The 17470-nt window shown below is 41.5% G+C and overlaps 1 protein-coding gene across 2 annotated transcripts in view; it reads left to right on the top strand.

Annotated features, from left to right (window-relative positions):
- Positions 1-2307: 2307 nt before the first annotated feature.
- Positions 2308-17470, top strand: part of LOC135104152 (uncharacterized) — a 54734-nt gene continuing 39571 nt past the window's right edge. The window contains exon 1 of one of the 2 annotated variants that reach the window (XM_064011208.1): positions 2308-3385. In XM_064011208.1, the coding sequence (XP_063867278.1) occupies positions 3114-3385 (272 nt within the window). In that variant the 5' untranslated portion in view covers positions 2308-3113. The remainder of the gene's footprint in view (positions 3386-17470) is intronic. The other variant, XM_064011209.1, reaches the window with a different exon arrangement.

The following is a 17470-nucleotide window of genomic DNA, read 5'->3' on the forward strand; positions in this document are numbered from 1 at the left end:
TGCCGTGACTGACTAAATAAGTATTTCACGATAATCGATAGCTACCAATTCTTATGATGAATCAAGTAAGTGATGATGCAGTGGACTAAATGTCTTGTAAAAATCATTAGAATAACACAACATTATATGAAACTGTAAAGGAATTGCTTTAGTTTGATTTAGGAATTTCATAATTTTTTTTATCCAATGCACTGACTGCCAGCAGCTCCAATACTTCCTGTTTTGGAATCTTTCCTTCATATGGGTAGTTTAGCAAACACACCTGGTCTTAATGTAAGTTTGTTCATGTAACATTCCCTTCACATTAACATTTAGTTTGTAATTTTTCTTTTAACATTATGCACTTACTTTCTTCAAGAGGACTATTATTTCCCACGACCAGTTCATTTTCAATATTAAATAGAAAAGATAATTTTTACTTGGAACTGGAGACATTGCTTACAGATCTTCCAACGAATGTATGTAGTGTGAGTCGATCTGACAATACCTCCATCTTCCCACTGGCTTCCACACCTCTGCTGTTACAGGAAATTTCTCATCACCATCATCATATACATACATTCATGAGACAAGGATGCACAAAAACATTCCTTCACCATCTTCACAAGGTCTGGCTGTTCACAGTTCAAACGTGGCACACAAATAACTCTCACACATTCCTTCAGTTCGTGCATGGGCCACTCTTCTACATTTTCAAAAAGCATGACGGAGCAGAAATAGTGCTGCCTTGATGGTGAAGTTTGCAGCGCGTTCCCAGTGCCCCGCCACGTGGGATTGTTTACATCGAGGCCAACGTGTTCAGCAAGAAGTGTTGCACGATGACAGCAGGATAGATATACTGTGAAAGTTGTGCATGGAAGTATTTCTTTAAATATTTTTTTTCCATATTGCATCTTAAGGCGTCGAGGATTATGGAAATAACTTCAGCTTGCTAATTTCAAGACACTTTTTAATTTTTTTTAAGCATGATCTACACAACGAAGAGATATGCAGTGAGATTAATGAAATGGATGGATCTACCTAACCTAACTTAGCCCAGTCCTCAGATAAAAACGCTTATGTTATTTCAATATTATTTAGGGCGTCTTTTGTAGCGCCACGGAAAACGTTAAGTGACTGATATTTCAGCTTTGTTGGGGTACGTGCTCGCTGTCTTGCTCGGCGTTGGCGGCGGTGCGAGTCAGCGGGTCAAGTACCGAGGCTGTTTTATAATCATCTAGGCGGTTTTACTTTCCTGCATGACGCAGTCAGTCTCCATTTCCACCTCGTTCGTTTCGTTCGCTTCTCATTATTCGTCAGCTTCCCGGTCTCTTTCTCCTGGTGGGGGTGTGCCCTCTGGCGTTGAGTACCGGGCCCTGTAAGGGGGTACCAGCCACTCCCTCGCTACCTGAAACAGAAACACAGCAAATTTCTGTCTTAGGCAGCGTTGCCAACAGCTTCATCCCTATTACCCTAACCTTAGCGATATATCCTGTTGCGTTGTGTAGTTATGCCAGATATTGCTCTCACCTTGCCGTGACGTGTACTGAAATTCTTGGAGCTAACTCTACAAATCAAACGAAGTAACTGACAGATGAACTTAGGTCGCCGGGAATGAAATGACCCGGGTTACTGAATAGAAGTAAAAGTCAGTCCTATTCTTGAAGTCAGTGTATGCCACCGACGTCCTCTCTGGAAGGCAAAGAAGTGAAGTGGGCAGATCCCCTGTATCTCCTGGCCTGGAGCATACAGATGACCTGAGCCAGTTGCTACCTAGCCTGGCCAGACCACGTGTCTCCTTACCTTGTCTACTCGTACAGTGCATGTGAATTTAGGATTGCTGTACGTCACGCTTTGATCTAATGGCTCTGCTGATATGTAGTAAGTGAACGCCTCATCGGGACCCAGCGCTTTGTAAGCCTCCTGCATGACACATTATTCGTACTATGGAAAATTATTGAGTTATGGCGCCGCAACGACGTCATATGACGCCTGCTGGAGGAGAGTGCGGAAGAGAGCTAATCGTGCCTCGCCGCAGAGGAACTGCCGTGAGACAGGATGAGTTCGCAACATTTTCATCGTGTGCTGGGCATTTTACAAGGGCCGTCATTAACGCTATACTCGTAACAATTATAAATAAACACTTATGAACACTATTACGTGTTTATTCTACTTGTTTATCTATTCATGTAAGTAAGCACGTAAGCATGTATGTACGTATGTGTGTATATGTGTATATATGTATGCATGTATGTATGCATGTACGTATATATGAATGCATGTAATTTTGTTATGAAGATATGTGCTTTTTCTTTTGTTTTATCTTTTTTTCTTAAGGAGGCATTACCTATAGGCAGTTACTAGGTCTCGTCTGGGGGGATGTTCTCTGAGACCAAACACAGGTCGGTGATTCGGGAGTGTGTGGCAGTGGTCCTGCCAGGAAGAGAGCGAGCCATCCTGCAAGAGGCGAGGCAATGCCAGTGGAGGCGTAGGGGTAGTAAGGGTGGGATGGTGAAGCCTGGATTGAGAGGAGGTGAGGCCTGGATGAGGAGGGAAGGGGTGCGTGGGGAGGGCACTGCTTGCGTGGTAGCGGCAGGAGGAGGGGCGAGGCAGCCGCTCTCTCAGTGCCGGCAGTCGTTGTGAGCGCGTCATGTAAGCCAGGCGGCGGACACACACCCTAGTCACACCTGGGCCACCTCGCGGTGCCCTCTTCACTCACCGCCCATGCTGCTCCACGCCCCCTCCACCGCCGCGTGGCTGGCCGCTGAGCCTGGCTGAGCACAGCACTCATTACTCACTTAACACGCTTGAAGTAACTTACGAAAACTTTTACAATTAATCTATTAAGTTAGTGAGTGATGCCATGGCGGCGCGGCGCGTTCTGTGTTCAGTGAGGGCTGCCACACGACGGGGCAGTAATCTGGCAAGAGTTACGCCGTAAATCCCGAGTCACTGACGATGACCCGCAAGAAATGATGCAACTCATTCCATAAGTGATTAGAGCGACGAACAAGGAAATGCTTTCATCGTAAATAACAGCGACGCCTCCCTGTGAAGGACACACCCAGGGACGGAGGACGAGACAGAGAGACAGTTTAGTGTAGAGGGAAAAGTCGACCACACTCCTGGCCATCATGTTCACGCCGGGATCCGTGGATGGCCGCGCCCGGAGCGACGGGGCGCTGTTCCGGCCGAGGGTCATGAACAAGATGCAGCGGCGCCCCACACGCATCGAGCAGCCCGCCACCTCCAGGCCGCAGGGAGGCTACCAGGGGGGCACGTGGGCCGGCTGCTTCAACCTGTTGGTGTCGCCCGCCTCGGACTCCTACTGGGCCGACTGCCTGCGGTACATGTGTTCGGTGGAGCAACGGTCCGACTACCGCACCTCCAAGGCCAACGGAAAGAGGTTGTGTGTGTGTGTGTGTGTGTGTGTGTGTGTGTGTGTGTGTCTGGGGCGTGAAAATTTAATATGCCAGAGTGAAAGAATCCATCAGCAGCACGAATACGCCTCACGCAAAGCACCGTCACATGTAAGTACACTCTCCAGTAGCACATTCCTGCCACCATCCCACAGACCAGCCCTCCCCTGCAACTCACCGCCCGGAGCATAGCAATAAACACAAGTATTGTAAGCCACACGACTGATGAATGTATATATTAACGGCGAGTGACAGGCGGCGTGGATGACAGTGAGGAAAGAGGCACCTGACAGGGAAGAAAACAATGTAGTAGCGTGTGGACTTCACCAACCACACAAGAAGCAGCGACAAACAAAGGGCACTCATGAAGCGTTGAGTGGCGATGAGTGATGGTTTTAAAATGGAGTGGACGGACGACTAGCGGTGTCTCAGTCATCCCGCTCATGAGGGGAACGACCTCGCGTTCCTCCTAACAATGTGATGACTTTCCTTACTTGCACTGCTCGCTCATATCATCTGTAGTTTTTTTTTTCTTTTCTTTTCCTTTATTTTTTTATTTTGTTTATTTTTATTTTTATTTTTATTCTTTTTTTTTTTTACCTCACTCACCTGCTTCAGTGTTATCCCATCATTGCAAGAACCTGTATTTGACACTTTAGGGTCTCATCACGATTGTTATCAAAGAGCACAGTGGTGATTACTCGGGTTTTCATGAGCATTTTATCACCTGTGATGCAGAATCCTCGTTAAACTATCACTAGAATCGTGGCAACATTATTGAAAACCTCCAGTACCTGTCATGAGGACTTAAAGCTAGTAAAGACGCCGCAACATTTGAGGATTAGTCCCTTAATATCAAAGAATTGAGGAGGATTTAATCATACACGTGTCGTAGCCAAGGGAAGGAATGTCTTCTCTCACATTATGGACCATATTCTGAAACACTTCTACATCTCATCCTGACTAGCTTCAAAAGGCTCTATTTAAACATTGGTTTTTAAGGGTGTTTTTACGCTTCTAGTGACAAAGTAACAAGATTTCTACATTATTAACAGAAACACGCTTGAGAACCCGACTATTTATCTGTGGCCATTGAAAATAGTCGTGGTGAGAGAGCAAAGCGTTTCAGAATACGGGTCTGTAACCGCTCAAAGTGTATGCGTCGCACCATCTGTGGCTGACGCGCTTCTTACCCCATTCTCCACTCTCCCCTCTCGCCTGCTTGAATATAATATAATAATCAGAATATCAAGGAGTGGAGGCTTTAATCAAGCACGTACTGCAGCCCGCGTGCAGCCATGTTTCCCTCCACTCTTCAGGGACTCGCCTCACTGCATGCGCCCGTCCATCGGGATTCCACCACGCTCCAGGGGCCTCCAGCACGCCACGCCTTCTAACCATTCATATGCAGGCACACTAGCACAGTTCGTTATTTTCAGTGTAGAAACCGCAGACTTATTTTTAGAGTCGTCATATTTTCCTTCTCTTATGCGCTGCGTCACTCGCTTGTTTACCCCTCGTTTATTCTGTTTTCTTCATCACCTGCAGTAATCTAGTCGCTCATATGCAGGAAGGGAACACTCCTCGATCAGCTCCTCCCGTAATATTTCCTCTTGACTCGATCTTCCTTGAGTGTACATTTCATCATCATTACAAACATTTGAGGCACTCTGGAGACTGCACCAACCAAGTCTTCTGGGATTGGTTTCTCCTATCGAGGCAATACTTCCTCCTGATTCGACCTTTCTTGGGTATGTATATCATTAGCAATACAAAAATCTGAGTCAATTGGCTGCAATCACCACGTCCTCTCCTGCAGACCCAGTAGAAGAGGAGGAACAGACAGGGCACTTTGCATATCCTCGCCCTCGCCATATGAAGTAATGTTTTAAGGTCCTTACTTGCGGGAGGAAAACAAGATTTCATAGTTACATTGTTTTAGGTTATTGCGTGAGAAAATAGAACCTTAAGTCACACTGCTGCCCGTATTCAGGAACGCTATGTTCTCTCACCACGGCTATTTTCAAAGGCCACAAGAATTATTATCTAGGTTCTCATGAGTGTTGAACCTGTTGATAACGTAGAAATTTTGTTAATCTGTCACTAGAATAATAGAAACCTTTGAAAACGTGTATTACTTCAAGTAAAGCATTTTGAAGGTAGTGGAGGGGCTACGCAGAGATGTTTTGGAACACTGGCGTTTATAACAGTGGCTCCGAACCTTTTTTCTGTCTTTTTTCCCTTTCAACCAGTTCCCCTGCTCGGATTTTCCCCCTTCATAAATTGACAAGGAAAAGTAAAAACTCTCAAAACAGATTTATGGAATTTCGACCAAAATTGACGTACAAAGTAACTACTAAAGGCAATCGTAACATAAATTTTGATTTGTAATTATATAAAGTACTTGAAGAAAAGTCAACTGCCACATATGAGATTTTTTTTCTGTCGGCCAGTAGCTAGTCATTTTCATTTCCCTCAATAGATTTCCCCCCAGGTAGGGAAATATTGCGTGAGAAAACTGAGTACCATAAGTTTTCCCACAGCTTAGTTTCCATCACGAGCAGTCAGTCACCCACAAGACTTCCCCTCACACAACTCACTCGTGATAGTTTACGTCATGGTATTTTTTCTTATTACGTGTGAAGGAGTTCGACCAGGGCCATAAAAATAAGAGGAAAAAGGCCACTCAGTATGCCGCTCCAAAAAGATAACTACGCACGTGCATGAGGGGGAGAAAAAAGTTGGCCAATATCGTTTCAAAGGTTTCTAGGTATTCCTCTTTTGAAGCAGTTAAAGTCATACGAAGCTTAAAAAAAAAAAAAATGAACAGAAAGTTGAGTTTATTTATCTGTTTATCTATTTATCTGTCTATCTATTATTTTCATTACTTTTCTTTTTTTATTGTTTTTGCCATTGGGTGTAATTAGCGAGAGTGAGACAATCATAGAGGAATTTACCTGAATAAAACTTGAGAATTAAGCTGTCACTGTCACACCTAATACCACCACCCAGCAGTCGTCTTTGTCCACTGGTGTCATTATTAAAGCCTGTCACGAGTTGATTCCACCGCCGCGAGTGGGAGGGAAGGATGAAATACGTAGTAAATGCTCTTGCTGCGTGTGGCCTACTTATAACAGTACGCTGCATAAGTGAGGTGATAAGTGGCCGCTAGTTTGGTCACTTGTCACACTGACGTACACTTACCTGTTATATTCATGTATTATGCGCGTTAGGTGTGTGTTATGGGTCGCCCTGGTGTGTCCTGTGTGCGTCATACAGGCACCGGGGAGGTCGTGACAGCCGGAAGACTCCCCTACTAATGTATAGGTGAGTGGATAGATAGATAGATAGATAGATAGATAAATAGATAGATAGATAAATGGACAGGTAGATACATACATACATACATACATACATACATACATACATACATAAAAATATATAAAACATACACAGATATGTCGAGAAACAACGAAATTGATGGACTACTCTTTACTAGGAACGTATTACCCTTTAATTTGCTGTTGATCTTGACATTGAAGAAAAGAAAAGATTTTAAACTTCTATAAAAAAAAAAAAAATGGTGCTACAGTTCAACAGAATAAGAACATTTTTGCTTCAGTCTTCCAAGCGTAATGAAAGAAAACGCACACACTGTAATGGTAATTCGCGTATATCATTATAATTACTTTTTTTTTTTTTAAGATGGCACGGAGATGATACATGGGACTGGGGTAACTATATATTTCACACTACGTGGTGATTATTATTATTATTATTATTATTATTATTATTATTATTATTATTATTATTTATTTTTATTTTTTTCACTGTACAAGGGCAGGCTAGCATCTCAGTACGCCTTCTTTTTCTTCCTTTTTTTTTTTTTGCCCTATGCCAGTGACCCTCTTACATAAAAAAAAAAAAAAAAACTCACGCGTGAATGCCAACTATCGGCAAACCTAGAAAATAGTTAGGCGACTGCACTACCCTCTGGCGTAAAATTCATAACGATTAATGGGCAAGATAGGCTGTGTATATTTCTGAACAGTGAACGATACTTATTATTAGCGAAACAGCTATTTTAAATAAACTGAGACTTCGTGACACCCAGGGAGGGAACACAGCAACACATTAACGCTTACCGCTACACTGCTCAAGAGTAATTTATGACTCTTAGGTAAACTGAATGGCGACAGTGATTCTAGGATCTTCGGCGGGCGACAAGAGGCTGAAGGGGAGGGAATCACTGTGCGTGAGACTGAGGCTGTGGGATGGGAGGCACTGTGCATTGTGAGTGGCGGGCGGGGAGACGTGTCGAGGTGAGGTGTGAAGTGCTGGAGGTGTGTTAGTACGAGCATGTATCAGTTCTCCATCCACCTCGTCCCCCGTTGTGAGTGGCTGGCAGAGAGACATGTCAAGGCGAGGTCTGAAGTGCTCGGGGTGTGATAAGTATCGGTTCTCCCACTCCCTTCTCCTCCCCGTTGGACAGCGTTGCCAACACAAGAGTGAATCTACTGTGTTGTTACTACTCGAGCTGATGGTGGCAGGTGCATGACTGTGTGGCTGCTAACTCATCATGTGTGACGCTATACTGATGGAGGCACTGACGAAGGGGAACACACACACACACACACACACACACACACACACACACACACACACACACACACATTCGTCATCCTACATTGTTGCCTGTTCACAATATACACAAAAGAACTAAAAGGCAATACAATAATAAAAATACTAATATAAGTAAATAATGAGTACTCCTCCCCATACATAAGAGAAATACACATGATTGGTAGATATACTGTACGTAGAGAGTTATGAGTGAGTTAGAGTAGAAAGGTAGTTTACTTTCCCTTAGCAATTTGCGGTTTGGAGGAGAGCGAATGATGACGTACGATACCTTTGCTCTATGTACGATAGTGCGAAGTGGTGCCTGCTAAGAGTTGTGGGGGGAACAAGGGTGTGGGGAGCGCCTCTTATTTTTCGTGTCAGGTCATGTTTTCTTTTACATATTATTTAATTTATGTATTTACTTATTCTTTTATCTTTTTATTTGTTATTTAATTGTTTGTTTGTTTATTTGTTTGTTTGTGTTTATTTATTTTCTATTAATTTGTTTACATATGCGTTTGTTAGTTTACCTGTTTATTTATGTATTTCTTTATTTGTTTGTTTTGTTTGTTTTTGTTTATTATTTATTTATTTATTTACTTATTTAATTGCTTAATTGTGTTTATTTGTTTGTTTATTGATCTATTTATTATCTATTTATTAATTTATTTACTTATTAATTTAATCAGTGATTTATTCTTAGCAGACAAACCCAACAACTGTAGATACATCACTTTAGAATGCAAACACAAATACATATGTTTTCTAAGAATATGAATACGGTGAAATGCTCTCAGTTCAGATGTGCTACATAAACGAATTTTTCATGAGAGCCGATGAATGGCTTCATGAATCACGTTGGTTGAAAATATGAATTGCAGTGTAATTACAAATGTGATAACGTTGAAATGAAATGTTTAAGAACCACGTGATTAGCTCCAGTGTTCTGTGTGTGGGTGTTGATTGATTTAAAAAAGGGAAGGTCCCGTAACATGACGGTCATGTGGCGCCGCTCAATATATGTGTGTAAATCTTGTTTGTGGTGAGTCTGAGAGTAAAGGACTACTGTAGAAAAAATAAAAATAAATAAATAAACAAAAAAATATAAACATAAATGAAAAATCTCAGGGTCAGTAATCAGGATAGTCATTGTATGGGTGAAATTAATGATCATGGTGGGTCTGAGAGAAAGGGACGATTGTTATAAAATTTTCAAGATCAATAACCAGGATAGGACAAGAAATAATGGGTTCAAGCTTGACAAAGTTAAATTTAAGAAAGAAATAGGGAGCAGTTAGTTGTCAAATAGTGGTAGACTCAGTAATCAGGTGGTTATTGGTGAGTCATCAGGGAGCTTTAAGATAGATGGAGATAGGTCGGTACCTTTCATACAGGGACCGCCACGCGTAGACCTGATGGCTTCCTGCAGCTTCTTTTATTTTCTTAGATTCTGTTCTTATGACGTGTGAACTGAATCTTTCCTGGACTATTCTTGGTCTTTATAATAGCACTACAGTATTATTGTTACTGTTACACATAAAAAAAGCTGCTGGTGTCTGATTCTAAGGCATTCCGGGTGGGCCTTTACAATATCAGTGCAGAGTTATTGTTACTGCTACACCCAAAGAAAGGAACTGTTGGTATGTGAACCGAGGGCATTCTGGATGGGCCCTTTCAATAGCAGTGCAGCATTATTGATTATTACACTGGGGCCTCTTGAATGGAACACAATCTTGTCGTGAAGAGGCTTGCGTATTTCAGTGATCAGTGGAGCTAGACTAGACAGGTACAGCAGTGGTCAGTAACACAGCTCACTCACCTCCATTGTGTTTAGTGTTTAATCTTACTTAAGCTTTGTATTCTTACACGCTTCGGCGTCTTACTCATTGTGGAAGTTATTGTGGTTTTCAGGAGTGTTTTCATGGTTCTAGTGATGGTTTCACGAGGATTATTTAGTTTCAGTTGGAAATATCATCCATGTGAACAAGTAACCTTACAAAAATATTTCCTATGAGAGGGAAAAGCACAACACGGGACTGCGTCCCTTCATTTGATGTTGTTATTTCTTTACTTGGACTAATATTGAATAATTTTATCTTTCTACCGCTGCTCTCTTACGATCAATGAGTTGTGTAGTGTGTTTATCAAGATCCTCGGTTTTAAATTCCTAGTTTTTATACAAAGATGATGTACAGCAGAGTATTTTGATAAGTTCTAAGAGGCTGCCAGGATTCTGAAGGTTAATAATCGAAAAGGTGCCAATTTTTGTTAGTTTATCAGATCATGGGACTTCAGATTGAGAGACAACGCACAACGCATTGAAAGTGAGAGCAGAAGGTTACATGATTGTAGTATAAACATCCTAGAAACACCATTTTGTTCCACCGTCAAGACGTCATAAGTTAGCCTGACGAGGTGTTGACTCCATCCCGGCATAGTACGTGTGACTCCCATATCCACTCATTGGCCCCCGCACCTGACGGAAATGAGTGGAATGAGGTCAGGATTGTCTTCTGCTGTGGGTTTATAGAGGCTGCTGCTGATGATGATAATGAATGATGACGATGATGATAATGGTGATGATGATGATGATGGTAGTGATTAGTTGATCTGTTAGTTGGTCATATCGTTTCAATGGTTCATGTAGTGATGACAGAGCTCCTGTTTATCTGCACTGGATCATGATTATTGTAAGGTAAATTTACAGCAAGTTATTCGTTCACTCGCCCCCCCCCCTTCTCTCTCTCTCTTTCTCTTTCTCCATTGACCCAAAATAAACGCAGTATTTAAATTTTTACACCCTCCAAACAATAAAAACCGCATTTATTCATTCGATCGCTCCAGGAACGCGAACATTTCTTTCTTATATTCCAATACGACTTTACAACACATTAATTTCCAATCACAGCATTTCATACACGACTGCGGAGGCCCTGCACTGTGTCCTCGGAGGTACACGCATAACGACTACCCCACAGGAACACTCTATGGTTATCCGTGCTCAGGCGGCTCGTTGCTGATGAATTAGGCAGGAACGTAACACCCAACACGGTGCCGCCTCAGGAACTCCGTCAGGCATGCGTTTCTTATACCGCTGTGAGGTCTTGTGGTGAACGGAGCGCTGCATGGTCTGTTTACTGGTACCATACTGTGTTCATTCACCAAGCGGCAGCAGGACAAGACTAGTGGTGTGTGAGTTACCATCTGCTGACACATCTTTGGCATGATCGGTAAGACTTAGATGTGAGGGTGAGATGTTTCTATAAAGCCTGGTCCTTTTTTTTTTTTCTTTCATTCAGTTCATTTTCAAGTGGGTAAAGAAAAATTAGTGATGTGTGAAACATTTTGTATCTACTGATTCAAATTTTTATCAATAATCGGTAAGGTTTAGATGTGATGTTGAGGTCTTTCTGTAAAATCTTGATCTCCTTCCCTTCTCTTCATCATCAAGTGGAAAAGAAAACTATTGGTGTGTGAAACATTCATTATCTGCTGACTCACACCCTTAGTAGTGATCGGTAAGACTTACGTATGAGGTGACTATTGACATATGACTATTCTGTAAAACTTGATCTTCTTTCCCCGGCTTATGCAACTTTAAGTGGGTAAAGAAAACTAGTGTTGTGTGAAGAAGCGTGAAAATCTTTCTGTAACTTGTAACTTCTCTTCCTCAAATAAATATTCAAGTGGCAGTGGTCGGTAAGATTCGAAAATGTATCTGTAATTCTCGCCCTCCACCTCAGTATCTAACTTGGCATCCCTGCATTATTTCCTTAAGTGCTAGACTACCTCATTGCTCCATGCCCAAAGTTCTGATCCTCACATTTAAGAATAAAGTTTACACAGTTAATGTTAGCACAAATCATGTAAAAGTTTGAGATAAATGCATGTACAAAAATCAAATTAATACTGTATATTCACTGATCTATTATATAAATTCATGATGATATTTTATTTCTTAAGTCAGATTTGTATTTTGCCATCATTACCTTTGAATTACATTTATAGCACGATAAAACACTGTAATCACAAAAGCAGTCAATGCAAAACGCAAATAACAGTAAAGAATGGTGCATGAGTCTGGAGCAAACGATAGTAGCATATCACCGCTCGGTTTCTAATTAAGCTTAATATTTACACGGTTCAGTCACTCAATGACGCAGTTGCCAGTTTATCATCTTTGCCGTTAAAGCAAGTAAGTGGAAAGTTTTCTCTATGCGTGTTTTAACTTCAAATTTACGGCAAGAATTTGATATGCTTACGAGTGATTTGTTGGTCTTGCATCATCTGAGAATTGAAGTTAGAAACACAAGTGGGTGAGTAACGAAGAAACAGTGTTGCAGCGTGGGTTCCTTGGTGTGTTGGTGAAGACAGTATTTTGAAACGTTTCGGTGTCTTACATCCGCTGCTTTCAACAAGCTCTTGTGGAGGGTACTGGGATCTTCAAAAGTGTTTTCATGATTCAGGTGATAGTTTAACAAGGATCCTGCATTGCGAACAGACAAAACATCAACGAGACCCCGAGAAATCATCTCTGTGGTCTTTAAGGACCACAATGCCACCATTATCAGATACTGAAGTGTTTCGAGACAGGAACCGATGAAGCTCGAGACTCGATCGTCCTTGGCTGATATTGTGAAAAGTATGTGGCGTGTGAGGCCATCATGCGTACTGTGTGCCTCCCGCTTTGTTGTCTTTTCTTCTTCGTCTTTTGTCATCGTCATCATCGTAGTCATCGCCACAGTTGTCTTCTTGTTCTGTTCTCTCGTGTTGTTGTTGTTGTTGTTGTTTCTATCGACCTGAGACATGGTGGAATAATACATATTTCTTCTGATCATCGTCTTCATCATCGTCATCATAGTCATGAATGCCATCTTCTACTTCTTTCTCTCCCCCCTCTCCTCCTCCTCCTTCTGCCCCATCACTTCCTCTGTCATCAAGTCCTCACTCACGCTGTAGAGTGTAGAACAAGAGCAACACAAAAACGAGAGCGAGTCAGCAGGCAATGAAAAAAAACAAAAAACAAAAACGAAGACCTGCCACAGCACAATAATCTGTCACTGACTGTAGGCGGCATCGTCACAGATTCCCGCTAGTGTGACGCCACCAATAGTGACACATGTAGCCAGGCTGTGTGTGCGTCATGTATAATGTACCTGCAGGAGTGACTGGTGATGTCATTCAATATATTCCATGACGTCATCACCTTCATTTTTACGTGTAGTGTTTCTGATTTATTCACCTGTATGCTGTGCTATGTTATGTAACTATGCTATGTTATGTTATGTTATGTTATGTTAAATAGATAGACAGATAGACAGCCAGACAGACAGATAGACAGACATGAAAGCAGATAGGTAGACAGTAAGGCAGATAGATAGGCAGATAGATACACAGAAAGATAACTACTACAGTTTACACTCAGTACATCACAAAATGCATAATATCTACACACACACACACACACACACACACACACACGTCCATCACACCCTCAGGTCCTCAGCACAGCCCTGTCAGGCAGCGAGTGGTAGGTGTTGTTGGGTTCACATGCCACCTGTAAGCGCTCCATTACTGCAATTGCTAAGCACCCAGTCAACACCGGAAATAAACAGCTGCTGGGATCTTTTTTTTTTTCACGACCTTGTTGATCTTTGTGCGGAGGAGGAGGAGGAGAAGGAAGGAAAAGAGGAGATTAGTACATTTATAACTGTGTGTGTGTTTGTGTGTGTGTGTGTGTGTCATACCAAGAGGAGGAGGAGGAAGAGAGGGAGGAGGAGGGAGAGGAGGAAAGAATGCAGTTTGTGTGTGTGTGTGTGTGTGTGTGTGTGTGTCATACCAAGAGGAGGAGGAGGAGGAAGAGAAGGAGGAGGAGGGAGAGGAGGAAAGAATGCAGTTTGTGTGTGTGTGTGTGTGTGTGTGGTGTCCTAGCAAGAGGAAGAGAACGAGGAGGAGGAGGAAAGAACGCAGTATAATAATAATAATAATAATAATAATAATAATAATAATAATAATAATAATAATAATAATAATAATAATCATCGATTTATTAATCTTGCAGTCTTTCAAGAGAAAACCCACATGTTACATACTTACATACTAACATACATAGCAATCTTGACTATACATTTAACCCTAAGGAAGTATCTTACAGTTTGTTAGTGTGGCTGTCAGGTGGCGCCGGTCAACAAGTAGATAGGCCCGGGGATGGTCAGGCCACCTCGTGTATTTTTCTTTTCAGCTTGTTAGCAGTTGCGGCGCCATAAATTAAATCAATCAATTCTCCTACCTAGCAGAGGGTCACAACTTCCGACTTACACCAGGTACTTAATCAGTGGTAGGTGAACAGTGGCTACACTGTAAAGAAGTCCGCCTAAAGACTTCTGACCTGACCCGAGATTCGAACCTGGGCCCTCACAATCGTGAATCGGGAGCGCTAACCACTGCGCTACCAGACCGTGTAAAGTATACGTTTGTGTGTGTGTGTGTGTGTGTGTGTGTAAGCAAGAAAAGGAGGAAGAGGAGAAGGAGGAAAGAACGGAGTATATTTACATTGTGTGTGTGTGTGTGTGTGTGTGTGTGTGTCCAGGCAAGACGAATGAGTGTCGGCCACTAACACAACAACAGGCAAAAATGCAGTTGTCGTGAGGAATAAATGTACTTAACACCACGCTGCTTTTTACTCGGCTCACCAGTAAGTGTTTTCCACCACTCCCACGCTTGAGTGTTTACACTGCCGCGGTGCAACACTGTCAGGGGGATTCAGTGCATTCCCCTTCCAGTCAGGGTCACCACAGACAGTTCAATTACAGTGCTGCACCCTTAATCCCTAGTGTGAGGTGTTCTTAGTGCAAAACACCAAGCCTAACACTTTATACCCATCAATTACCCTCCGGAGACCATTGACTTTCCTCCTTTTTGTTCTTTCCTTTGCATGGCTTTTGTTTGTTGTATTTTACTTACCTAATTCACCTTCATGCCTCTGTTCCCAGTGTAGCGTGTCGGGCTGTACGCTGTATTTTCTTAATTACTCCATGGATTTTTCTCTCTATTTTTTTTAATATATTTCCTTTTTTTTATATGATCTTCGTTTGCATTTTACAACACTAAACTCATTTCCATCAATCTGTTTTCAGTGTATCACGGCGGACCGTGCACTGTATTCCTTTAATATCCTTTAATGATCTCATTCTTTTTTCTCTCTCTCTTTTTCTTTTCTATTTTATCTTCGTTTGCGTTGTAAAACGCTGAACTTACGAACTTCCATCTGTCTGTTCTCAGAGCAACACACGAAGCTGTACGCTGCTCCCGTAATGAGCACAGATTTTTTTCTCTCTCCTGTGTTCTATACATAGCCGTTGTGCACGGTTCATACCCATAAACTTAACCCCATCCATATATTCTCATTGTATTATCCCCATACTGTATATTGCATTCCTTTGGCACTCCCCTAATGTCCAAAGACTTTTCTTTGGTTTCTTCTTCTACTGTGAGTTTCGTTTCCGTTTAACAGAGCTAGACGTACTTCATCCGTCTTTTCTCAATGCAACACTCCGAACCGTACATTGCGTTTCCCCTATGCCCCTTTATGATCAAGGACTGCTTTTCATTACTGTACATGGTCTTTGTTTCCCTTTTGTTGACTGTAACTGTTACCAGATATACTGAGCGTTGTGTCGACGTGAAGGTCTCATTATCCTGACCATCAATCATAATCGTCTCTGTGGTGATTACACTGACATTGCCTTACTTCCTTCTATCATATAAAGTTGCGCATGTGATGCTCCGCTGCTTAACACAGCAATCACGGGAGATGATTCGTATCTCTGTAAAACAAATAGAATCAAGTTGTGTGTGTTAAAGGGATGAGAAAGACGGAAGGGAAGAGGGAAGTTTAGAGTGACATCTAGCTATACGGTACTTGACAAATCAGTCACGGGAGAAGATTCATATCTGTAAAAAAACGCAAAAAAAAAAAAAAATGTAAAAGTAATAAGAAAGATCAAAGGAAAGAAAGAAGTTTATTTATAGAAAAGACCGAGAGAACTGCGGTCTTAGAGCAAACTAATTTTAAAGTGATCATATCAATCACATCTTTATAAAGCACGCAAAACCAAGCCCAGGATGACAGAAGAGATGAGGCTGACCGTAGGAAAACGAAAATTCACAGAGAAATCTTACCCAAATTACATCCTGAAAGCAAGCGAAATTACCTGAAAGTTACACAAAGATACGAAAAGGAAGAAAAAAAAGAAAACAGCAAGGAGAGCATTTAATCACAGAATATACTCATATGGACTGCAGTCCTCGAGGAAACAAAGTAAAGCGATAATATTACTTTATATCGCAATGACATTTCACGTCGACGGAGTTCGAGTGGCGATAAATTCTTAAACGAGGAATTGTTTTCAGATAATAGAGCTTGTGTGTGTGCGTGGTGGGGCGACACCATGACACACTGACACCATACTGACAATGAGCAGTGCGGTGTTTTAGGCATGTCAATCAGTCGAGAGGAACACTAAGTTGAAAGCACCATGGGTCAAACTTTGCAACATTTATAATACGGCGTGTCGATCCTGCGCCACTAGTGCAGAGATCAAGAATTGTATGTGCATATTGTTAATGTCACTTCCATCCGTATTCTTAAAAGTTTTGGTGTTTTACCTCAGCTACTTTCAAGTGGACGTAGTAAAGGTCGTTGGAGGTGTCAAGGGTTCTAGTGAGCACTGTCAGTTGGAGAAACACTCATGAAAGACCGACCAATCTTATCTGTCGTCTCTAAAATGTTGTCGTTATGAGAAAGTAAAATGTTTATGGATATGGATCAAAGTGTTATAATTAAAAAAAATAAAATAAATAAATATTATATATATATACTCGTATATATATATATATATATATATATATATATATATATATATATATATATATATATATATATATATATATATATATATATATATATATATATATATATATATATATATATATATATATATATATATATATATATATATATATATATATATATATATATATGCTTTATATAATGAAGAAGTGGAAACTGTGACACCGTTATGCAAAAATTTATGTCCCATTTTATCTACATATTTATCGACACTTCATTCCTCCTAATATTTTTCAGTTTAATTTCATGAGGATAATTTACAGTTTTTTTTTTTTTTCCCAGCTCTGTAATCAACAAAACACCTTCACCTGGCATAGATCTACCTGTCCTCACATACTTGCCTTCCTCTTTGCCCGGGCCTCTGCACATTCCCACACACTCAACACACATGTCGCGGGGCCGTTTTCCGCAGTGCTACTATTGCCGTGGTCCGTCACCATCCAGTCCACGTGATGCATTCCACACACACACACACACACACACACACACACACACACACACACACACACACACACACACACACACACACACACACAAA

The sequence above is a fragment of the Scylla paramamosain genome, chromosome 10 (assembly GCF_035594125.1).
Source record: "Scylla paramamosain isolate STU-SP2022 chromosome 10, ASM3559412v1, whole genome shotgun sequence".
NCBI classification, from domain to species: domain Eukaryota; kingdom Metazoa; phylum Arthropoda; class Malacostraca; order Decapoda; family Portunidae; genus Scylla; species Scylla paramamosain.